This window comes from Lissotriton helveticus, chromosome 2_1 (genome assembly GCF_964261635.1).
Source record: "Lissotriton helveticus chromosome 2_1, aLisHel1.1, whole genome shotgun sequence".
Lineage (NCBI taxonomy): Eukaryota > Metazoa > Chordata > Amphibia > Caudata > Salamandridae > Lissotriton > Lissotriton helveticus.
Genome location: NC_136059.1, coordinates 1,123,347,125 through 1,123,373,797, shown reverse-complemented (window position 1 = coordinate 1,123,373,797; position 26,673 = coordinate 1,123,347,125). Strand labels below are relative to the sequence as shown.

General features: G+C 42.7%; 1 protein-coding gene across 1 annotated transcript in view; it reads right to left on the bottom strand.

The window, feature by feature from the left end:
• Window positions 1-26,673, bottom strand: part of MLLT3 (MLLT3 super elongation complex subunit) — a 659,507-nt gene that overhangs the window by 34,962 nt on the left and 597,872 nt on the right. The window contains exons 7-8 of the mRNA XM_078675949.1: window positions 4,151-4,277; window positions 3,766-3,862 (exon numbers count right to left, since the gene is read on the bottom strand). Of these exons, the coding sequence (XP_078532075.1) occupies window positions 3,766-3,862; window positions 4,151-4,277 (224 nt within the window). The remainder of the gene's footprint in view (window positions 1-3,765; window positions 3,863-4,150; window positions 4,278-26,673) is intronic.

The following is a 26,673-nucleotide window of genomic DNA, read 5'->3' as shown; positions in this document are numbered from 1 at the left end:
TGCTTGCAATACAGATGATCTGAAATCCATGTCTTAAGGAATGGGTTAACTGATAGACATGACGGGTATCAAAAAAAGAAATACAGTGGCATCTGCCTACACTTTACAAGCAGCTTCGACTTGTGGGCTGCGATCAGTACATTTTCACAGCTTTGCGGATGGTCTTTGTGGTATGGAGAAAGCTGCCTCCCTTTCAAATACATTTGCTGTTAACTAAGTTTTTGCTAGACTGTGTTTTTAAGTATGTCTGCAGTCTAACAATAAAAAAAATAGTTTCTAGCACTCCATTTACTTAGTAATGTTGGGGAGATGTGGAACTGCAGATATGTGTGCCATTGAATAATAGTGACTGTCATTGGTGTGAGCCTGTGAGGTTGCATTAATGTGCATCAGATACACTCAAAATATAACGTGACATGAATGCCCCTTCACACATTGAACTTAAAGGCATTTATTATCTTTTATTCTCAGCAATACATTTTTCTAAATGGTATGTGTTGCAGAACTGGTTCAGGTTGGTTCTCCGTTCAAATGTCTTTGCCAGGCTGCAGTTGAGACACTGTCTTTGTGTAAAGGCGCGGCGCCACTCTCAGCAGGTAGCCTCCTACCTTGAGCACCCACTACAGAGGCACAGAGAGGTGTCAGGTTCAGTGCCAGTCTTCTCTGCATAGCCTTCCTCACATGCATTTAATTTGTTTTATAGAGCTACTCAAAACCAGTGTAGGTTGTGTGAACACTTTACAATACACACACATTATATATGGAGACAATTAATTATATGTGTGTAAATCAGTCTATAGGAAATAATACATAAGACGATGTGAATTGCAGGGTGTAGGAATCACATATTATCCATACTGGTAGGCAGTACATTTAAGAATGTGTGTTCTGTAGAAGCACAAACTCGGGATTCAAAATGTACCTCAGTTGTTGGGGTTGGCTTTACTATAAAGAATATATTTCTACCCAAACAACCTTTTTTAGCAGAATTTGAATAATGAAAAACTGGGGAAAAAATAATGTTCTAACCTATAGCATGCAGTTTGCCTGCAGCTCTTTGATGGCATATTATTGGTCATATTGTTCCTATATGTAATTTAGGAACTGCTGGTTACAAATACATCTCTGTGGCAAAAGCAGTAACCCACTGAGCTAATCACATAAAATACAGTTATGTGATTTGCATGGTACATATTCCTTGCAGCAGTCATATTAACCCTTTGTGCTTCTTTATGATGAGTCAAAACTGTCACTAGGCCAAACTCTGATCTCTCCAGCAGGAACATTAACCACCAGAGTTAACGTGGCATTTTTATTGTTGCCTGAAAATCGTTGGACACACTACACACAAGGTACTTTGCAGCAGGTGCTATTAAACCCATAAGTTATTTCTTTACACAGTGCCCCCCCCCAGGTCTGCATTGGGTGTAGCTGCACCAGTCAGTCCGGCCCTTAGTTCCTTGCAGCGAGAAGAACAAGACCATGTTTCAGCTTGCACCTGTGTATGTGGTGTTTGTATAGCACAAACTGAGTATCGCAGCCCTGTAAAAGGCCAAGGTCACAGGAAAATCCATGGAGTGCTAGGAGGGGTAGCTAGGCTCTGAGATGTGCAGTAAAATGCACCATTTTGGTCTGTCTTTTTACAAAATTTTCTTGGGGCAGAATCCCCCCAAACCCCCCTAGTAGTGGTCAGGCTCGCTCGCTGCCCTCGCTCGCAAGGTGCCAGATGGGGGCTGGTCTGCCAAACTTTGCCAGGGCTGCTTTCAGTTCCCAGTCCGGCCCTCACAGGGACTTGGTGCATTTATATACCTTCCTTGATCAAATGGACAGTGATTCTCTCTGGTCCAATATATTTAAATGAACATTAATGACTCTTATATGTAATCAGATGCAATATTATTACATACATTTAATTTGGAATGATTAGGGAGCACTTGAATTTTAGATCTTTGCATTCTCAATTTTACACTCTGCACTAGCACTTTGATAGATCCTTAGACGCTATTGGACTTTGAAATGGACCGTTCACAAAAGTGATAACTGATCTTGTGTAAACAAAAATGTGCACCAATACTTTATAGAAGAAGCTAGGATATTAGTTCTGCGCTTTTACTTCACGTGAACCTCGTTTTTAGAATATTAATTGATGCATCTTGCCGTAGCACTTTCAATGACATAGCAGTACTGTGATTATATGCCGTTTAATTGGTGTAGGCTGTGATTCAGAATATATTTGTAGAATAGACAGCTAGAGAGTTATCGGAATTTCAACTCATAAGGAAGAACAACTCGTGTAATGACATCTCACGAAAACCACTTTGCCTGGCAAATTGGTTGCTATTTTTCGCATCTGCACCTTGGAGAACTCTAGCAGTACTGTTTACATATTTTGCACAATGGCAGGGGAAATGCTTAACAAATTGCTTGACCTTATATGCATTAGCACTTTCGAAAACGTTGTAGTGCTGTTTGTGCATTTTACACAAGGTCAAGGGATTATGAATTGTGGTACTCACTGAGTTGATTATAGACACTGGATTAGCACTTAATTTACAAGATGATAGCATTTGTCTGTTTTAACTGTTTGCATTTGCACTTTAGAAAATTTGGAAGTACGGTTTGTATATTTTGCACAATATCATGGGATCATGAATTGTAGTACTTATTGAGTTTATAACAGGCTCTGCAGTAATTTTATATAGTAATTTTATATAGAATTTGCTAACATGTGCCTTTAAGGTGTCGTCGAATAAGGTCTTCCATGCTCAACAGATGTAGGAGTAGATGTGATTATGTAAGGTCCACATCAATGACACTGGTACTCCCATCACATCCAACACTTCGACTACATTAGCACCCCCATTCTCCTTTTGAGATCACACCCGATAACATCCAAGGTGCCATAGCAAGATTACTTCTTGCATGACACTTTGTTGAGACACACAGCATCGCCAAGATAAGAAAGTGTTTCAAATCTTAGTTACTTTACCATTAAGCATTAATTTCTGCATAATTCCTGGTCGAGTCACAAAGTATCTCCAAGAGAAGGAAGCGTTTCAAATGTTAGGTACTTTACCATTAAGCACTATTCATCTGTAGCAGATTCGGAGTGCATGCATGCTAGTCGGGGTTAGTGGAGTGTACAAACAGACACAGTACCTTCAATATAGACAATGTGACAAGAATTACAATTTTGGACTTCTCGAGTACGTACTCCAACACACAAATATATACTACCTTAATAGAGATTCCCACCATTTAAAGGCAAATAATCCTTTGGAATGCTATTGAGACACAAAATGGTGGATGAAATGTGACACGAGGGTGAAGAAATTAGAAAATGTGGTAGCAGTCTAGCTGTTTTTTTAACACAATGATGGTGGGGAAAGGGTTTCACTTAAATGTACGCTCTGCAAGTTGCAAACCTATGACCCTATTGAAGGCTGTGGCTGATAAGCGCTGGTCTGATCTGCACTCTTGCACTTTAATCATGGAGAAAAATAAATAAAAAAGACTGTTCTTGAAAATAGGGAGCTGTGCCGCCTGCTTCCTTCCGATATGACATTCGTGGGGTTCTGTTGAGCTTCTATGGTGTTATATACACACATATATATATATATATATATATATATATATATATATATATATATATATATATATATATATATATATATATATATATATATATATATATATATATATATGAGAGAGAGAATTGCAAGTGAGAGGACACACCCACATATCATTTCTAGACTCTTACATTACCTGGTTTTTATTAGGTTTTAATACAGGAGGCAGCTCATTCCGTAATGGCGAGGAGCTCGAGCTGCCTTCACTATCACTGCCGTCACTCAAGCTGACTCTGGAAAGAATAATAAAAATATAGAATATGAACTACAATACGATTACTGGCATAGTCACTGCACTGCCATAAACTCATGGAACCCCATAGGCAAGCATGGAAATATTAAAAGCAAGAAAATACTGATTATTCATCGTCTGTATAAGTTAACTAATTATGTGCCTTTAAAAGGGATAGGCTTCACTAATGCACACAATGAAGTGATTTTTTAAAAATGATTCTTCATGGCCATTTTTTCAAGTAGCAAAATTATAAATAGTTTCTATGTGTTTTCAATAACAAATTTACCGCCGCCCTCTGCTCCCGCCGTGAGCGTGCACTGGCTTCTCGGGTTCAGATTCATGATCCTCGCCCTCGTCTGACTCGTCTTCATTGTCATCGGAGTGCAGGTCTTTCATGACTGGCCTTAAGGGTGCTGGCAAAGAACAAGGAAACGAAAAGTACATGAAATTAAAAAGAGTTAAAATAACAATTTAGCATCACGTTTTGCAAATTACATGCTACAGAACAAACTGAAAAAGCCAATAGGTCAGGCCATGGGAAGCGTTGCAATCTTTTTAATTACTTTTTTGTTTGTTTGTTTGCAAACATACGCAAATACAAAACAAATTAACAAATGTAACCAATATAAGAGTAGGTGCTCAGCAGCAGTCAATCTGCCCTAGCACTGTGGTGCACTTCTTTTTAGGCGACTGTGTACATGTAATCAAAGAAAATGCCATCACTTACTGTGCAAACAAACTAATGCATGAGGTGGACTAACTAGCTGCCACATACTGCATGCTGTGGTAGGAGAAAGCAAAATGTGAATGATACAAATAGACCAATGAATGAATAGAGCTGACTGAAAGCCCCTCTGTGTATGTATATGGATTTGCATTTTTATTATTTTTTGGGAAAACGTGAGGCTGGCAAGACAGCTAAAGAGGTGCACCACTTCTGCATTTCAACAATGAGGTGAAACCGCAACATGTGTCTTGAGAGTCTGAATAGTCATCTTACTAGATCAAAACTTTCAGTGTAAAACACAGGGTGCTGCACTTGGATCGTATTTAGTCAGCCTAGTATGTTTACAAAGAAAAATGGGGAAAAAATAAGAAGCTATAACTATCCTTAACTAGAACCCCTTTAAAATAAAATCTTTGCTAAGCGACACTAAGTCACGATTTTCAATAATTCCGAAATTATCTCCCATAGTCCTACACCGAAGATACAACTTTTTGGACACTGACCGAATTTGCAAGAGTTACTTTTTCCCACTTGTAGTTCTGGAATGTGTTTCCAAGTTACTTCGCTGCAACATAATTTTCGCTTACTTGATAGTAATTGGCATGTTTATGAGCAAATATTTCCCACAAGTGCATTCAATCTTTTTTCCGGTACAGGAAGAATCTGTTTCTCCTTAGAGAAACTCCTGTCACAATATGATGACAAACGTTGGGAGTGAATCGGTCTTAATGTGCCTGCTTGTGAAGCCCTACATGCTCAGACGTTTTCCAGCATTCATCTACTCAATCAGAAATCTCCACCCCGGGAAAGGCTACAACACATCTTTGGGGGCGATTTTCAAAACGTTAGAGCACACTGGGATAATATCACGTCTGAGCAGATCTATATAGAAGTGCAAATTCACGTTTTGGAAACACAAAATGTTAACACACACATAAGAGGAGGTATATGCAATCCCAAGTTTAATATAGGTTTTCAAATACCAGTGGGAACTGGGGTACGAGTAGAGTACAGCAGATCAGTGCAATCACAGCTCTGTGATTGGCAACGCGTGCCTGTTTTTCATGATTTTAGATAAAGCTGGAGCATTTACCTTTACATTAAGGTCAATGTCTGGAGACAGGTGTACTTAGATGGAGATTGGATGCACAGAGTGCTAACACAATTAGTCCAATGCTTGTTTTTTTTTCTACTAATGTATTAGTGCACAGATGTGGCAGGGTTATATAATATTCTTCACCTTGTGTTTTCAGGCAAAAAATACAGGAAAAGTTATGTTTGACCTCTCAGTAACCCTCAACAGGTCACCTAGTGACAAAGTTGAATGGTACAGTGGAGGGCGGCCCTGCAGATTCTTTTCAGTTATCTTGGACAGAAAGCTTTGTTGTACATCGGTAACAGAAGACATCTGTTCCAAATAAGTCAGAGCAAGGCCTTCTTATTAGAAAAGAAATAGAGACCTGTAGTTCATGAATATATTAGCTAATGCACTACCTTACATCAGTATGTAGGGTTCTGGTTCATAATGATGGATCAGGTGTTTGTTGAAGGTGAGGCTTAAGGCACTTCTAGAAGGCACTTGTGGCCTTATTTCCAAATTTGGGTAAACACCTCGGTTCTACTTGTGACGCAAAACTCAGTTTTCTGAAATCCAGATTTACAAAAACAGGATTCAGTAATACTTCTCTATTCCCACAGTGGAAAATTCACTAGATTGTTCGCAGCGCCAAGTTTTGAACTAGGAGCAGGAACATGGATGTTTCACAGAGAGAACGGGGCGGGTACGTTGTCTTTGGAAAGGTATGATATAAACACTTGCTGGAAAAAATGCGAAGAACTACTGGCGAAAAATTCAAATCCCAGCATGGCCCTACTCTGCATTCCACCCTTCAGAGGTAGGTAAATTGAGTACTGTTAACATTGTAATAGTAACACCTGTCATTTACAATGCTTGAAAATGAAAGACATGTTGGAGAATAGCTACATAAAATGCATTATTAGATATAGAAGGTGTTATACTCTATCCCACTACGAAAAAAATCCTTCTAAAAATGAGCAAATAGGAAATGGTAGTATAATAACAGTAAATAATCAGAAAAGTTTCAGCAAATTTGCCAGTAGTCTTGGTATTCCAAAGAAGAGTCTTGCGATATAGTAAAATAATGAGAGCAACAGCACCACTCTGCTTTACACACAATATAAACCCTATTGTAACCTGTCCTATGGGAAAATACAGCTAAATCAATAAAGGAATTTCTTGGTCCATAAAATAACGAGTGAATAAGAGACCATTTTAATTTGCAAGGGGTGCTACAAATAGCCTTTTGCTGTTAAAGACGACTAGGCCCGAACTTTAGTTCCAATATCTGGGAGTTACAATTATAAAGAATGTAAGGAATTCCGCACAAAAACAATCAGAAACCTATTAAGGGCAAAGTAGATTCAAGCTAGATATTTGGGAACATTTAGGATGAGCTCATTGGGAAAGATCAATTGAACACCATCTTGCTGTTAGCTACAGGTAACGCAAATGTTTATTACATTGAAACAAAAATTCTATGTGTAGATTGGAAGGTCGCAATTTCAAGTATTCCTTTGAACCTTTTGCTCGCTATGAAGAAAAATATGTCCGATATGATAAAACGATACTGTTACTTCTCACAAAACAGAGACACGGAAGGAAGTGGTAAGTGATTTCGTTAGAAATTTCTGCTTCATAGGAAAGCCACAGAGTAGATGAATCTGGCTATCAAATTTAAGTATAGAAAACTCTATCATAAACCCTAGATTACAAATATTTACAACTGCATGTGTTTGGAAAAACAATTTAGTTCTAAAAAAATCATTCTTCGTAAGCATTTATAGTGGGCAATATTGCAACACGATTTTACGGTTATAGAGAGTAAATGAAATGAAATTTCACATCAGACCCAACAATGGAGTGTACGTGGAACCATGGTAATGGACCAAGGTAGCAGCATCAGTAATCAAATGTGTCAAGTTTGTACATAATAACTTTATGGCAGTTCATATTGAAACACCGGGTTATTTAAGACCCGGCGGCGCCAGGGGCACGCCCAAAGTCTTCGGGTATCACCTGTCTTAGAACACAGAGACACGGAAACTTCTTGGTGGCGTCAAAGATCGAATTTATTGGCTGCAGCCAGTAACAGAAGTCCTAGAAGTCAACACGGTATGAGTTCTCAGGAGACTGCTCAATTTTACAAAGCAAGTCATCCCTTTTTATGCCAAAAATCACATTCCAGACAAATACCTAACATTTACAAACTGTCCAATCACATGTATCCATACCCAAAGTATCGCATGACGGTAAAACCCACTTTTCAGTTACCCGGTCCATGATCAATCATTGGTCAAACCCAACATTCTTCTTAAGACAGGTCGAACGAACCCATAATAAAAAAGGGCACATCCCAATCGTAAATAGACCATAAAGAAAGGAGCAGAAACAGGTGAGAGTAGGATAAGGCATATTTGTGTGCAATAAAGTTTTACGATGTCCTGTGCTCTGATCCTTATTCTTGATCAGCTAAAGGGCAGGAACTGGTTTAAGAAGGTCAGCTTCAGGCAACAGGGTCAGTTCACTCAGGTCAAACAGGAGTCAGCACGAACTGGAGGTACATGTACTTAAAGGACTTGTTCAGCCACAGTCATCGGCCTATGTGAGGGCAACCACAAAATGGCTGCCATACACAAAATGGAACCCAAGGGTTCAGAACGAAATCCCTAAATACGTAGTGAATCCATTGGTCTAACGTGATGAAAACACTCATACTTGTCGTACTAACTAGTTACGGTTCGCTAATATCAAATTCGTAACGAAACCATGACCTTTATGAAACGGGTTCAGAATTCACGGAACCTCAGACCCTCCTTTTGCCCTTACATAGGCAATAACCTAAACTCACGTCAATCTGAATCCATGTCTATATTCATCAGATCATCAAGATGTTGCTGGAGCATAATCCTATTAATTAGTACCTCTCTTGGGACAGGTCTCCTTGCACACGTAGTAGCACAGAGGCCACATATAGCAGGAGCGCACTGCACACAAAGACAGAACAGGAAAAGAATTGCTAAAGCCATCCCAATGATCATCAGAATCTTCCATCCCCAGGTCGATAACAGTTCCCAAAACCATTCAATCAACGACCAATCTCCTTTATCCACATTTATAGACTCAGAGATCTTATGTAACTTGGAAATGGCCTGATATACCGTAGGAGCATTGTCTGGTATGAAAACGCAGCAACTTGATTGGATCACTTTACATACCCCACCTCGATATGCAAGTATGACGTCTAAAACCATACGATTTTGTAACGTCATAAGGCGATCCGCTTGAAGCTCAGCTGTCAGATTACTAAGGGCACCGGCAGTTTCATTTATGGTGGATTCAACCACTCTCGTCAATTGCCGTAAACCTCTACTGTTAGCCATAGGTCCCCAAAACAGTAGGAAACCCTTGAAAAGGTCTCCCACTTCTTGTCCCGTGGTATCTTCCTTACTGAGGACACCCCTAACAACTCTCGTTATGTGGTAATCTACGGCAGCAGTGTACGTAGGAGGCAACAAATATGCAACATAACAAGTTCCCGAAAAATCAGGGGGCAACCATGTATATGCTCTATCATAGCAGACAAAATAGGTACCCTTAGCTGCTAGAAACGATGGGGAAGTCTGGGACGCAAAAACATACGTCTCAGTGCAGATACTCTTCCCTAACTGAGCTCTCGGATTCTTGCCATTACCTTGCAGACAAAGATGACCCTGATGGGGTACGAGCCAAATCTGAGAGGATCTTTTCGCTCGCTGGTTCTCACTCAGACTAACTCCATATCCAGTCCCGTTCCATCCAATATACGCTAGTGTCTCATCTCTCGGGATTGTCTCATAGGAACCAACTCCTCTAATCATATCGACTATTCCCTTAACTAGAGCACTATTCTTTGGATTGTCTTTCATAGAACGTAGAGGATAGACTTCACAAGCATAGATGAACATCGTTCTGTATGCCCACACAGAACCATTATAGCTGAATGGCAGGACCAGATAAGGAATACCTTTATCAGTAGTATGAGGCATAAGGCCACACACCCAACAGTTAGTCGTGTTCACTACCAGCTGGTGTTGGTGCAGAAGCTGTACAAAGGAGTTATTAACGAATTCCAATCTTCTAACGGATTCATGTTCAGGCAGAATGCGAAGAAACAGTAGAAAAAGGTATGGGTTGTGTAGTGGGTGCAAACGTCACTTGAAAAGAGAATATAATATATCCCATCAAAAACATCATCAAGCTAAGTAACATAAGAGGACATAATATTAGGAAACACTTTCTACTCATAATTTGACACATTTTGCTCTTAAAACTCATTTCTTCAACAGGTCTCTCCATCTCGAAAAACTCCATCCTCTAACCGTGCTGTTCGCGGCGGTTGGTTCTTCCGTGCTAAGGAATGCGTCTGTCAGTCCAGGGAACGCCCTAGGACCAACCAGAACCTGGACCTTGTGTCTTCGGCTTGCACTCCCAAGTCTTTACACCACGACCTTACAGCTGAACCCGGATGGCGGTTCGAAAAACAAAAATTGGTCAAAACAGTTTCTCAGATGGGAGAGCTGAATTTTCAAAAGTAGCAAAGATTTTTTTTTAAACTTTATTAGTCCCATGACTCTTGGTCGCAAATTATAACGGCCTTTACCAGGCAATGTCTGATCACGAAACAAAAGTTCAGGCTCATTAGTGTCTAATCTTTGAGACACAGGCGCAGCTTCTTGAAGGACATCGTCATTTTCTTTCTCGGAGCCTCTCCACACCAACTCAGCGTCGCTAAACGTTGCAAACTTCGGCACCCTTTCAGTCTCTGAATCTGCAATACCTTCACGGACCCACTGGTCGTACGGCAGAGGCAACGGCGCCCTCTTACAATGTACGCCGTGGATCCAGTTCTTTTTCCCCGAAGACCTTCACCGAAGTTCTTGTGGACATGAGCACTTGGTGGGGGCCGATGCAGCGGGGCTGCTCGTTTTTGGTCCGCTGAAAATTCCTCACTAGGACCCAGTCACCGGGATTGATGGTGTGACCTGGATCCACAGATGCTGGTGGCAAGTTATCATGAACCTGTTGATGTAAGACACGCAATTTAGCTGTCAAATCATACAAATAGTCCACCAACACAGGATATTCGATGTCACTAAACTTCACTGGCCTCGGCACTCCCCACACATTCGCCGGACGGAACTAAGGCCTATCCGGGAATGTACTGTAGTTCTAGTTGACAAAAGTGCCAACGGCAAAGCATCTGGCCATTAGAGACCAGAACTCGCCTGAATTTTGGCTAACTTTAGCTTCAAAGTGCCATTGTAACATTCCACTAATCCAGCTGATTGGGGGTGATTTGCGGCATGAAACTTCTGTCGGATTCCCAACCCTTCACACACTCTCTTCATAACCTACCCCACAAATTCACTCCCATTATCACTCCAAACCATCCTTGGCAACCCAAACCTAGGGAAATATTCTTTGACTAGGACTTTAGCAGTGGACGAGGCAGTATTATCTTTTAGGGGGTATGTTTCTACCCATCTAGAAAAGGCACAAACAACTACAAGGACATACTTTAAGTTAGTGCACCTTTCCATGTGGATGAAATCCAATTGCAAAACCTCGAACGGATAAGTCGGAGGAGCAAAGTGACCTGTTGGAGTTGGGGTTCCCTTACCAGGATTATACATTAAACACACCATGCAATTCTTGACCACATTCTCCGCACACTTGGGAATTCCAGCATTCTGCCATACTGGAGCCAACAACTTACAAATCCCTTTCACACTGATGTGAGACAAACCATGTGCCATAGTAACCACTGCAAGCACGTACGCATCTGGCAACATCCATCTTTGGTGTTCTGACAATTCAACCCAACAACCAGTCGAGTCCAATCTACCCGAAGTTTCTCTCCAAACATTCTTCTCACTTTCAGTAGCTTCAGCCTGTATCGATTTCACACTCTCTATCGTGTCTTCACACATTCCACCAGCCATAACCCATCTCGCTGGTCCTGCAACATACATACGGCTCATCATATCCTTCGCTGTTTCCTTCGCAACTTCATCTGCAAATGCATTACCACGGCCAACATCATCCGTAACCTTCCGGTGAGCGCTACACTTCACAATCGCAACTTGCTTCGGCAAAGTAAGTGACTCGAGAAGCTAATTCACCAACTGCCCATGCTGGATTTTCGTTCCATGAGAAGTAAGGAACCCACGCTCTCTCCACAAACGTCCAAAACTGTGAGCAACACCAAACGCATATTGACTATCGGTATAAACATTCACTCGTTTTCCTTCCGACAACACACACGCTCTAGTCAATGCAATCAACTCTGCTGCTTGCGCAGAATTCTGTGGTATACGTGCTGTCTCGACAACTGTATTTAAAGTTGTGATAGCATACACTGCAGTCGTCTCGCCATTCGGAAGCTTAAAACACGAACCATCAACCCACAGCGTACCATCCACATTCTCAAAAGGAGTGTCTTTAAGATCCACTCTAGCTTTTGTTTCTTCCTCTGTGCGAAAAAAACAATCATGCTGTTCTTGGACATCCGTCTCTGTAGAGATCGGCAATAACGTAGCTGGATTCAACACGTTACATCTTCTGATATGAACGTGGCTAGCCAACAGTGTCAACTCGTAACCTGAAAGACGTGCACTAGTAAGGTGCTGTGTCTTAGTCCTGTTTAATAAGGTATCCACTGCATGTGGAACCCTCACAATCAGCGTATTATCCAACACCAAACCAGCAGACTGTCGAATAGAAACGGCAGCTGCGGCTGTAGCTCTCAAACAACTCGGCAATGCTTTAGCAACTGGATCTAACGTTGATGAGAAATACGCACATGGACGCTGCTTGTCCCCAAAAGATTGTGTGAACACTGACAACGCACATCTCTCTCTCTCTCGTGTACATACAACGTGAAAGGCTTGCTATAGTCTGAAGTACCCAACACAGGAGCCGAGCACAATGCATCACGTAATTCCGAAAAACTTTTCTGACAATCGTCAGACCACGGGAGAGGATTCGGTGTATCTTTACAAGTCAATGCCAACAGAGGTTTGGCCAGCAAAGAAAAATTCGGTATCCATTGTCTGCAATATGACGTGATACCCAAGAAAGCGCGCACTTCTCTCTGTGTGCTTGGTACAGTCATTTGCGCAATCGCTTGAATTCGTTCTGGGGTCAACCTTCTTCCCTCCTTTGACAAGAGATGACCTAAATAGGTCACTTCTTGTCGACAATACTGCAACTTATAAGGTGACACTTTATGATGCAAGTCCGACAAATGTTGCAACAAAGAAAGAGTAGCTTCTTTACAAGTTTTCTCATCATCAGCGGCCACTAACAGATCATCCACATACTGAATAGGAGCAGCACCAGCAGGCAACACAAGAGTATCAAGTTGGGTTTTCAAAGCCTGGCTATAAATAGAAGGACTTTCGCAATAGCCTTGAGGAGCTCTCTTAAACCGGAAGCTTCGGCCTCCTAAAGAGAAGCCAAAAATATCTCTACTCTCCTTGGCAATTGGAATGCTGAAGAAAGCATTTTCAGATCTATAACCGAAAACCAGGCAGCTGAAGCAGGAATTAAAGTCAACAAAGCAGTAATATCCGGAACAACTGGAAACTGTGGCACGACAATCTTGTTAACCTCTCTAAGATCGATCACAAACCTGTAAACAGGTGGCTGAGAAGAGTCAGTGCGTTTCAGGACAGGCAAAACAGGACTGTTACACACATTACCTCTCGTTTCTTCAATCACACCTTTCTCAATCAGATCATAGATGATCGCTAAAAGCGCTCTTTCACCATCGCTAGAAATCAGATATTGGGGAATACGCGGCAATTTAAAATTTGCTTTAAGCGTTACAACGTAAGGTGGAATCTCCAAAAGACCCACATCATTAGGAGCAGTAGCCCAAAGAGTATCAGGGAGAGAACGCAATTCCGGTGGAAGCCGATCTTTAGACAAATACATCGGAGAGATCACTTTCTTACCTAATATAAGCTGTACTACCGAAGGAGAACAATGCAATGTCGCATTCAACCTTTTCAACAAATCCAAGCCCAACAAATTCTCGCCACAACCTGTCGTTAAAATGAGAGGTGCTTCCAATTCACAAGGCCCTATAGAAAGAGACAAAGGACTAGAAACTGGATTACGAACTGGAGCGCCAGAGAATCCTACCGAAACATTCGTTAAGCCAGACAAAGGTGCGCCAGGGAGTTTAGAGTGCATGATAGAACTCTTCCCTGCACCAGTATCCAAAAGAAAAGGCTCTACCACACCCGATGTAGCTACTGCAACATAAGGCCCACTCTGATCTACTGGAACCGACACTACTCCCTCTCTTTGTCCATGGCTGTCCAAGCAATCATTATAGTCAGCATTCTCACTTTCGACATAATAGTCATCAGCATAGTACTGAGTCAACCGACCAGATGCAATTTTCTGTTGATCAAAGCAATTCATAGAATTTTGTGGGGGAAAGGAACGTTCGTTCTGAGGAAACGCACCACGTCCTCTACCCCATGACACTTGCTGAAAACCACCACGACCTCTGGGGGCCGGCATACCACTCGCACGTTGTCGCAACACAGGGCACTCATTTTTATAATGACCTTCCTCCTTACAATACGCACACTGATTCAAACCCAAGGGTGGTCTTGGAGGGAAATACCCAACGTTCTGTTGCGGTCTCTGAAATGGCGGAGGTTGCTGAAACTGTGGGCGTTGCTGTGACTCTTGCTGATTCGAGCGAGGCGGATACGCCTGCGGCAAAAGAACCTTCGTCTTTAAGTCTTTAGTCTTTTTCTCTACTCTATCTTTCTCGTCCTTACCCCTATTCTCATAGTACTGTGCAGTCGCCAATATCTGGGCCGATGAAGAAACAGCCCAAGAACTCTCAGAATCTTTCAACTTATTACATAGTTCAGGGAGCAAATTAAAAACGAACTTATCTACGAACTATCTTTGCCCACCTTCCGTACTCATATCCTGACCACTATGATCTATAAATGTCTCTTCAAACCTAGTGAAGAAATCAGATACACTTTCGTCCTTCTGCTTACAAGCTGCGAACTTTTCCCAATTTACTCGTAACGCTGGCATCATCGTTTTCATAAGATCTATAATTCTGCCAGGCAGATCTGCCACTAGAGCCTCAGGTTTAGCACCACCAACTTGTCTAGCGTCCGCAGCAGCAATATTGACCCATGAGTCACCTAGTTTAACTGCATGATCCTCATGACGAATCTTTGCCCAAAGAGGTTGAGGTACTACGTTACCCAACAGCATATCTATATCTGCCAAGTTCATGATGCATGCGTCAACTGTCTGGGACAATTCTTTGTAATAACCAGCTGGATTTTTACGGGGATCAGGTAAGGACTGTTTAAGGGCCAAAACTTCTACTCTCTTCCATGGCACATGTACCCATACTCTTTGAAAATGTGCTGGTATAGCTGGGGTAACATTATTCGGACCAGCAGCTACCGCATCACGCCACACTGGAGAAACTTTTCTCATCGGATACTGTCTCACTTTCCTCCTAACTGCGGAATCAGGTTCAAACAGTCGCTGAGAAGGGAAATCGCTCCTTAACGCAAGTACCATCGCAACTGCATTCTCAATTCCGGGACCCACTATCGCCCCTTTCGCAAACTCAGACTGGACATTTAGCAATTCTACAGGGACTGAACCCAAATCATTATCTTCCCATTCCTCACGAAGGAAAGTACACATAACTTCAAAAACATACCTTTGCTTGGGTGCTTCCCACTGCTGGAAAACATCCATAACTGACTAAGTTATACCTTGAAGCATTCGAAACCCATCTGCGAGCCAAGAGATCTAACACTGCCCGTTCTTCGGGACCAGGTAGCTGACTACGCATTTGTTTACGTGCAGAAACAGGGGTCATACTCAATGACCCAAAGAAAGGAGACAAAAGACCAGTAACAGTATCAGTCATTTGTTGTCGAGCAGAAGGAGAAGCTGTCAAAAGGACAGGAGACAAAGTATTTTGAGGTGATAGAAGCGTAGGGTTAGTAGCAAGAGAAGTTGAAGGTACAGGAGAATAAGGCAAAGTAGTTCCAGACAAAACCAATAGCAAAGTCGGCGGCCCCAGAGGAGGCTGCGCCGTAGGAGGAAAAACCAGCTGAGGAGGAGCCGGTGGTTGAGCAGCAACAAGAGGTTGTGCAACTGGAGGTTGCGGAGGTGCCGTAGCACACTGTGCATAAGGGGGTGGCAATCTCAACAAATGTGATATCAAAGGATCCTTCTCAGGGTCCTTCATTGCATTCTCAAGATTAGGTGGCAATGATGGGTAACATTTACCAATAGCCATATTATGTTGCCTATCTGACACCTCAATTGCTTTATCTTCTTCGTCTTCTTTAAACTGCCTGGCAGCTTGCATTATCGACAACCCCTTTTCTCTTTTAGCTTGTTTTATTTCTCGTTGTCTGGCTTCTTTACGCCAAAGGCGAAAGGAGTCAAACATTGCCGGCCGGGCTTTCTTCTTAAATAGTTTAACTTCCAAATTATCTAGAATTTCTGTGTCATAGCTACCATGATGTGGCCATTTTAAAACACCGTCTTTCCTAGTGTATCGGACCCATACTTCATTAAATGAAATGGGGCCCACGTCGTGTTTAGAATAGAGCTCATAAGTCGGAGTTCCAACTGGAGGTATCGGACATGAATCCTCCATTCGGGAATCCCTGTTACAACCACAACAAAACCAAGTACCAAATTTGCTACGATTAGGCATCTTCGCTCACTAATCGAGCTTCAAACTTCAAGGGATTATCTCTACCGATACACTCGTAAATATACGAGACCCTCGGCTTTGGAAATTGCAATTTTCAAATCAAAACTAAGGACCAAACAAACTAAGAACCAAGAACCAAAAACTAAGGACTGGGAGCGACCCACTTATACTTAACTGAGGTATCAGTCACGCCACCAGAAGACCCGTCTATCGTCTCGCCGTACAAAGCATCACAAATGGGTCCAAGACAGGGCGACAGTCAGGGCAGCAGTCCTTCGTAGCCGTCAGGAAAGCGGGAAGCCTCGCAGAAAAGACCTTCAGTCCACATTCGACATGCCGGGGTCGATGAAGTGGTGGCCGTCCTCCAGAATTTCCTCACAAAGCTCCTCCAGAATTTCCTCACGAAGCTCCTCACGATCTTCAGGCTTGGACTGGTACCGCTGAAGTCGCCCAACGTTGGGCGCCAACTGAAGAAACGGGTTATTTAAGACCCGGCGGCACCAGGGGCACGCCCAAAGTCTTCGGGTATCACCTGTCTTAGAACACAGAGACACGGAAACTTCTTGGTGTCGTCAAAGATCGAATTTATTGGCTGCGGCCAGTAACAGAAGTCCTAGAAGTCAACACGGTATGAGTTCTCAGGAGACTGCTCAATTTTACAAAGCAAGTCATCCCTTTTTATGCCAAAAATCACATTCCAGACAAATACCTAACATTTACAAACTGTCCAATCACATGTATCCACACCCAAAGTATCGCATGACGGTAAAACCCACTTTTCAGTTACCCAGCCCATGATCAATCATTGGTCAAACCCAACATTCTTCTTAAGACAGGTCGAACGAACCCATAATAAAAAAGGGCACATCCCAATCGTAAATAGACCATAAAGAAACGAGCAGAAACAGGTGAGAGTAGGATAAGGCATATTTGTGTGCAATAAAGTTTTACGATGTCCTGTGCTCTGATCCTTAATCTTGATCAGCTAAAGGGCAGGAACTGGTTCAACAAGGTCAGCTTCAGGCAACAGGGTCAGTTCACTCAGGTCAAACAGGAGTCAGCACGAACTGGAGGTAGATGTACTTAAAGGACTTGTTCAGCCACAGTCAACGGCCTATGTGAGGGCAACCACAAAATGGCTGCCATACACAAAATGGAACCCAAGGGTTCAGAACGAAATCCCTAAATACGTAGTGAATCCATCGGTCTAACGTGATGAAAACTCTCATACTTGTCGAACTAACTAGTTACGGTTCGCTAATATCAAATTCGTAACGAAACCATGGCCTTTATGGAACGGGTTCAGAATTCACGGAACCTCAATATAGAGTTGTAATCAATAAACACGGATCGATCCCCAGCTTCTGGCTTTCATACAGTCTTCTCTACAGTGTCATCGAATCCAAAGGTATTTCACCACAATCCATGCCTCGACCTCCACCCCCCCGCCCCCCGCCCCCCTCCGTGGTGATGCCCAAAGTAGTAGCAGCGGTGATGGTGGTGGACCCAAATGATCCAGAACATGTAAAGAATCCACAATCTGACGTTTCTTAATAGTACGCCATTCAGTACATATCGTTTATTAGAATCATTGAGTGGGGCAGAGACCCTTGTACATCTAGTCCCAGGGCTAACGCACCCTGTAACCACCCAGTGTCACCATTTCGAATTGAGCAGTCAAATTACCGCTATCTGCAGAAATACAGCAACACAAAGATAATCAAATGGTAGAGGGCATAAAAACAGATCCTAGCGAGTTTTTTCTTTTGCGGTTTACTTTAAAAAAAAAAATGAGACATGCAATTGTGCATATCAGAGCACAGGCTTCCAGGGGAATGGCAAGTACACTGGGTGCCAGGACTGTGCGGGAAAGAAAGTATGTGTCTGCAGAAAGCCCCATTTGCTAGGTGGTTTATATCAGTCATGAGCAGGGTCTATTAACGTTTGCTTACCCCAGGATATGTACTTTCACAGAAAGACAATCATGATTTGTATTCACGCCCTTCTTCAGTAGAGGAGGCGGTACTGTTGCCCATTTGCAGCAGTGCAACCATCTGGCCATAACAGGGCGCACTGGCTAGCTGTTCTGTCCCAACTAATAATTATTATATAGAACGGCGATTTCTCCAACTGACAGGAGGGTATGGGAAGTTCACTTACTCGTTTGGCTGCTAAGCAAAGGATCCGTGTGGTTTGATTCAAGTTATGAGAGCGAGTGGTATGTTGTAACGTGATCTGACGATTTCAGTCCCTTTCTTCAATCCCTCCAGAAACGGTGCATATAGTTGATCAAAAACAGGTATACAGTCCTGCAATCTGTATATAACCCTTTCACAGTTTGCTATTCTATACATCTCTGCCATCCACTCCCTGTAATAGGGAAGTGTGTGTGAGCGCCAGTATCTAAAGTAAGCATATCTCAGCTACTGTCAGTGCTGTGTAAAGTCATCTCCTCCAGTGGTGTTTAATGTCTGGGGTTTCAGACAAGTTGTGAAGTATAGCTCAAGTAACTTTCTTCAATAATGGTATATTACAGAACTCATTAAGTATATCTCAGATCTCTCTAGTATGTTGCCTATGTGGAACAGGATCACAAAATGTATACAAGGTCACACCTCTTCAGTGTGCATCGCTAGGCGTTAGCAATGGTCTTAGACATTAGCTTTGATTAGTCAACTTGGTATCCAATCCCAACTGATATTGAAATAACCACATTTTAGTACTACATCGTGTAAACCCCTAGCATTATTTCTGAAGACTGTCGAACTTTCTTCTTCAGATAAGATGGTCTGCTATTTCTACTGTATCCTCCTTCACCAGTCAGGAGAAAAAGTGAGATTCGAATACTCTGTTTTTGACATTGAGTTTTGACAACTCCCTTTGTGAGGAGATGATTTATTTCAGTGATAAATGCGGCTTCCATCATAATGGGACCCCTTCAAAATGTGAACGTCTTTATTTTGCCACTGCTGGGCCTTAGTGTACATCCAAGTCTATACCCACAGACTGCTATGGAGAGATAGCAAGGAATGCACAGATGAAATTATATTTTCTGCCAATAAGGAGAGCAGAGGAGATAACGGGCTGCTCTACTGAGTGTCAATGGGCAAATGGAAAATGTGCGGGGAAAGGAATCCACCATGATTGACCTCTGTCACAGCACTGGTGTACAACCACCTAACCTTCAATATAAAATCTGAACCAAGTTCCACTCTATCCTGGGCTGTAGCATTTGTCAGAGCATCCTTCTTGAGGCACATCAGATGACAGTGTCATCATGTGATTAGGAGGCACCCTTCCAGGACCTAAACAGATTTGTGTCAGATGAATAAGGCTGATCACACGCCATAAGCTGACCACTAGGACCTTCACATCATTTTACATCCCTCAAGAATAATGGTTACTCTGATTTTATGGTCCTGGCTTGCTCATACCCACTAAGCCCTCTGACCTATCTGGCTTACACATAAACGAATACTAAAAACACGGGAGAACATTTCTCATCTTCCTAGGTATTACAAAAGGTCACACATTTTGTATCAACATTTTACTAGAATTCATTTCATATTCCATCTAAAAACACCCTTAAAACATGTATGGCTCTCCATAGGTCTCATAGACCATCCACTGATTGATTCAAAGGTTGAACCATACACCAGCTGATTTCTATGTCACAGTTGTTCTGGTTTACTGCATCATTCTCCAGGCCCTTTAGATGCTCCATAGGATGGTTTAAATCTCATTTCCACATTTTATAGGATCAAATCTTAGTTGTCAATTCCCATATTGAACCTTTTCAATTTCAACTGGTCTAACTGTATGTAGTCAAAGGCCAAGATGCCATAGCCAGAATCTTTTACAGACGAATCCTGGCTCTTTGATCTGAAACTAATAGGAACCAAAGTCTATGCTAGGAACCATGATCTGAAGCCGAAAAAGAACCAAATTCCTTTGCAAGGGGTCAATACATGTTTTGTGGCATTCTGCCACTTCATCAGGTCTCACTTATGACCCTCTCATGTTAAACACACCTTCTAAATGGAATCCTCCCCCTCCATATTACAAATTATCCACTCTAGTTAATATTAAGAACACATGCCTTATCAGTCTGATTTGTGCTTGTTTCGATGCAACGTATTTCAAAGGCTGTTTTTAGAGGGAATATGAAGATGAAACCTAATAAAATATTGATACAATTTTTATTTTATAACTTTATAAGAAAGGTTCCCCATGGTTTTGGTATTTAGAATTCACATCCATATTGATCAGCAGGCGTAACCGGTAACTGGTGTAATAAGATTGCATTTCCCTCATTTGTGGAGGACTGTGCTAAATGCTTTAAAAGTATAGCTTTAGCGCATCTGTGAGTTTCACCTCTGTAACTGTGTAATAAGTGATTACACTAGTAGAGGACTATAAATGCTACATGAACGACATGCTTATAAACTAGTTGCTCTCAAGCAAAAAAAACAAAAAAGAGAAAGAGAAACCATCAGGCCCATGGTCCTCTAGTAATCTTTACGAGGAAGGGAAATCTATCATAGAGATAGAAATAAATGGAGATAATCTTCCTCAATAACCAGCCTTTAAAAACTGTGGATTAGTAGGAGTAATTATATCATTTTCGCAGCCAAGTTACTACTTATTACATCCCTGCTTGATAACTCAAATAATCGTTCTAAACTGGTCTTTGAAAACATTCCACCTTTAAATTCATCTTCCTCCTCATTCATTTTTTTGATGATCCCAAAGCCAAATGTAAGGAGTTTGTTCTCTTCAACAAGAAAGTGAAACCAATTGAACAAATCCTCCATAGAGCTTCAGATGCCATTTTTGTTGGCAACCTTAGCTGCAAATCTCAAAGGTTGCTCTACTCAATACTATTATCAACCTGAACCCCCCAACCACTTCACGTATGCGGTGATTGGCAACATCACTAAGAGCTATCCTGTCAGATTCTACCTTACTGAACAATGTTAACTCATTCCTCTTGCAATGCATCTTACCCGACTGTCTTTGTTGAACATGCTCTAAACACACGGTCAATGACCTTTGAAATGGTTATCAGTCAGGCTTACAAGGATGCAGCACTGGACCAGCTCTCCTCCAAGTGCTAGATGATGCTTTATTTTTCCTTTTTGCTGCTAACATTCATCTCGTAGTTCTCCTTGACATCTCAGTGGCTTTTGACATGGTTAGTCAAACCTCATTGCTTAACAACCTCAAAGTCATAATGGGTATAGAGGGAGTGGTCCACAAATGTTCATTTCCTGTCTGTGCAACTGGTCCCAAATTGTTAAATCAGGAGCTCTCTCTCTCTCCCCAGATCTATACTGTTGGACCAAGGCGTCCTTCCAGCCCCAATGCTCTCTCCTACTCTGTTCAATCGTTACATAGACTCTTTAGTGGTTATCATCATGAATTCTGGTGCCCCTGCCATCAATATTATGAAGATTCTCAGCTATACTTTCAAGATTTCTTCTCTGAATAGCTTGTCAAACATTAGGTTTTAATTGTACATATTCTTACACAGGTTGCCCCCTCCATCTCCTTTTACGACTTGATAAAGACCCACATTTGAGGTTGATAGCTATCTTCTCACTTTTGGGCAAAACGTCAACAATCTAACTTAATTAGCCTAAACAGCACTATGTTCCTCAGAGAAGTAGTGTATAAATTCAAACACACACCCCTAGTACATAGATATCAATCTTGTTGTATCCATCGTGGACAGGCTACATTCAGTTGCGTGTGTGCACTGCTAATGTATTTTTTAGATGTATTGTTAAATTATCACACCCACCTGTCACTTAAGCATGAGCACATTTCTCACACCTTTGACATTATGGAGTAACCGTTATTTCTTGAATGTGTATAGATGACTATTATTTTTATATATATTGAATTATTTGCATTCGGGGGATCTGTTTGGTCTCTCGTTGTTTCCTCATTTTTTTTAATCACGTTTAGAGTCATTACACTATGAGCAATACTTTGTAAAATATCCGACTGTTTTATTTTATGTAAGTTTCCTGTTGGGACCATTTTGTTGATTGTATCGAAGGTCACTCAGGTCATACGCCTTTTAGGTAACCCCATTATGTTATAATGCGGTGGAATGGTGGGCACTTTTTTGGTTTCCTCCACGACTCAACCAAAGAATCTACATGCAGAGTCCTTTTCAATTTGGTTTCAGATCATTAAACCATTGCTGAAACAAACTACAGCGATTTCACATATGGAATATGCAAATGCCTTAATCAAAGGATTTTCCAAGTTACAGACTTGTCCTCTTATATCACATTACAAAAGTCTTGGCAGACCAAAAATGGCTACCCCTGAAAGTGTGCAAGCATTATAACACGGCCTGTGTCACGTACAGAGCACTACACTTTGTCACTCCTGAATAGCTTACAAACAAAATGTGTTACTTCTGAATATGCAATAATTTTGGGGGGGAAAACACATTGAAGGGATCCTTTGCTTAGCGAGGGATGAGGGGGCAAGATGGCGGCCGCTTAGGAGGTCGTTAGTGGCGCTAGCAGGCAGCGGTCCGATTGCTTCCATGAGACCCGTTTTGGAGAGCATTCCACTTCGCTAGGTTCCTGCTTATGATCCCCCCTGATTCGGATGCTGCTCTCCCGCAAGTGCTTGCGATCCCAACACCTCGGAACGGTGTCTTTGCTGGTCAGACGGTGCGTGGAGAATTACCTGCGGCGTCTGGTGTATCGGCTTGCAGGAGAAGATCTCTGAATGGCCCCGAAGGTTGCGACGGGCGGGGCTGCTTCCAAGGCAGCTGCGGCAGCAGCCGCCTGTAAGGCGCGTGGTGAGGCCGTGCCCGCACCCGCGGCAGACTCTGCCCCTGTGGGAAGCTCCCCCGGACGCCCGCAACAGTCGCGTCTGCCCGACCCGCCAAGGAGAGGAAGAGGCGGAGTTTCGGTTGGAGGCGCCGCAAAGAATCATCCGGCGGGTCCTTCGGTGGTGGAGCTGATGCAGCGAGTAAGGGAGCCGGCTGCGAATGAGAATACAGACGCTGGGGTCAAAGATGGTGAAAATGGTGAGAATAGTGCCGGTAGAGGGAGCGGAGGCAAGGAGGTGAGTCCGGCATCTTCTGGAGCAGCGTTCCAAGTGGTCCAAGAGGGAGTAAATCCGACTGCCGTGGGTTTGACCTATGCTGCTGGAGAGAATGAGGGGTGTGTGGCATTGCCTGAAACAAATGATGCAACTGACTTAGCTGTGAACATTGTACCCACGGTCACCCCGATGAGGATTCTGGCAATAAAGACAGCAAGGGGAGCGGGGGCAAGGGAGACGAGATATTCAACAAGCACGTGCTCGGCTCATCCAGGCCCTCGGAAGTGGAAGATGCTGAGAACCAGACTGGCAGGCAGTATATGGCCGCTGTAATAGCAATAATTCCATCACTGTGGGAGATAAAAATAAGTCGGAAGCTGAGAAAGAGCCCAGCGACTGTTTTTTCTCTGTTTCGGAGGGGGCGGAGTGGTCGATTGACATTTTGAGCACTTCACAGGGGGCTAGCAGTCTGGAGTCAGTTCCCGAGGGTAGTGAGGAGGATCACGTCTCAACAGCTAAAAAGTCTACGGGGCAAAATGGCATGAAAAATAAAGGAAGGAAAGATCTTTCGTGGGACTATACGTCAGCTACTCCACTCTTAGGGTCATTAGAAAAAAAAAACTTAGGTGCTAATGAATGGTACTCCCCCCTCGCTCAATACTATACATCAGGCTATCCTGGCTCAGAGAGGAAACCCGTCAAGATAGTCGGAAAACTCAGGCAGGGATGAGGAAAATGCAGGGGGTGGAGAGGAAGCTATCTAAGGCATTTTCTAATATGGGAGAAAGAGTGGCGAATCTGGAAGAAAGAGTGATGGCTTCGGAAGCGGATGCGGCTAATGCGGTAACTCTGGTGAAGGCCCACGATGCCCAGATCAAAGAGATACAATGGAAGCTAGAAAAGTCTGAAAACAGACAAAGAAGGAACAATCTCAGAGTTCTGGGGGTTCAGGAGGGCCTAGAAGGGTCCGACACTAGGAGCTACATAATCAACATTTTTAAGGCAGCTTTCCCGGAACTCTTCGAGTGGAACTGGGCATCAGAAATCCAAAGAGCGCATCGTATCCCATTCAAACTGCGAGCACCAGCGAAGGAGGGTGATAGACATCGGGCTACACTGGCTTTCTTCGGAAACTTCCTCCTGCGCCATTCTATTTCTGATAAAGCTAGGCCAGATGCTAGAAGATCAAGTGGTGGGGTCTCATTTTTTGTAAAGCCCAACTTCTGCCATATAACGGTAGAAAGGCGCTGGAGGTTAAGGCAGCTTTTGAAACCTTTTCAGGACAAAAAGATCCAGGCGTATTTGGTTAATCCGGCACTACTAAAGATCATCAACCAGGGTACCACACGTTATTTCTCTTCAGAGATAAAGGCAAAGGAGTATTTGGACTCCCTGTGCAAATAATCTGCTTGGTGCTTGTTATTGTGTGGGGGGGGGGGGGGGGGGGGAGGTGAGAGGGTGGTTTTGCTGGTCATTGGTTGTTATGAAGAAAAGCGAGGGGAGGTTCTGGGATAGGAAGGGGGAAAGAAAGTTGTAGTTTTCCAGAAGGTGGAGTTGTTTTGAGAAATTGTTTCTTTTTTCCAGGTTTAAGGGTCTATTGTAATTTAGGTTTGGATGTGTTTATAGGATCCACTGTCTACTAGCACTGCGCACATCACATGCACAGACCAAGGTTTGAGCGTCCTGATGGGGGGGTAGGCCGATCTAAGTTTGGGTGGTGGTGGAGTGGAGGGGGGTCACAAAGGAAGGGAGGTTGGTGGGCAAGGGAGGTGTGGGGAGTGGGATTTCACGGCGTGGGGTGGGATAAAAAGAGGGGGGAGAGAATTAGATTGTACCTGGTGCATTGTTGTTTTTGGTTGGGTTCATGTATTGTTTGTAATTAATTGGTTTATACTGAGGTATTGTTCAGGGGTTCTCTGTCAAAGAAATAATGAGGAAACTTAAGATATGTTCGCTAAATATAGGGGGCTTGAATGATTGAAACAAGAGGCAAACATTGGAGCATTTTGTGAGTTCAAATCATTTGGATGTGATCTGTATACAGGAGACTCACCTACCCTGGGCTAAAAAACATTGCTTAATATCAGGGGGTTTGAGTTACTGGTGTGTTCCACGCAGACGTCCACTGTTAGAGGGGTCGCAATTTTGGCCACAACTAATTTGGGTGGCTCTAGACGCTCCCAGGCAGATACCTTGGGCAGGTGGGCAATTGTGGAACTTGAGGTGGGGTGAACATTGTGTACAATTTATGGCTCCAACCAGGATGAACCTGATGTATTCGATAAAATGGAGGTAGAGTTACTGAACTGCCCATGTCCCCTCATAGTTTGCGGTGATTTCGATATATCTGCAGATCTTACAGGAGGTGGTAATATTGTAATTTATGCCCGCCGGAAACCCAAGGTTTTTAGAGCCCTGTCCGCTTCAATTAGTTCACATAGCTTGTTGGATGTGTGGGGGTATAAGGAACCCCTTAATCCAGCCTTTACCTATCTATTTTTCCTGCCCCTTTAAGAAATACACTAAACTGGATTATTTTCTTATATCATCTTCGGAGGTGGGGAGAATAGGAATGACCAAATTGCCATAAGTAATCTCCGACCATAGTCCATTAATTTTAGGTTTTGAAAGCGATAAGGCTACTAGTCCTCATTATAGGTGGACATTTGAGAGGAGACTTCTAGTTGACCCCAAATGTGTGGAACACCTAAAGATCTGGGCTCAAAACTATTTTGATATAAATAAGTATAGTGCTTCCCGAAATTGCGTATGGGATTCTTTTAAGGCGGCATTAAGAGGGGAGACGATCAGCTTCTCTGCTAGCCAGAGGAAAGAAGGTCGAGAGGAGCGTGAGAAACTGATGGTTCAGCTGGTACAGGCAGAGGAGCAACATATGAGGGATATCACAGGTAGGAAAGAGGCCAATGATAGCCTGCTTAAGATATTGGCCCTTAAGGCGGAAGTATATAAGTGTGTAGCACAGAGAAGCGCTGATGATTATCAGATACATAGGGCAAGGATGTATGAGACGGGAGAGCAGGGGGGTAAGCTCATAGCGTTAAGGATTAGACAGGGTTTTAGTAAAAATACAATAGCGAAAATTCATGAGGGTAACCAGGAGTATACAGAGCCAGAAGATGTTAGAAAGGTCTT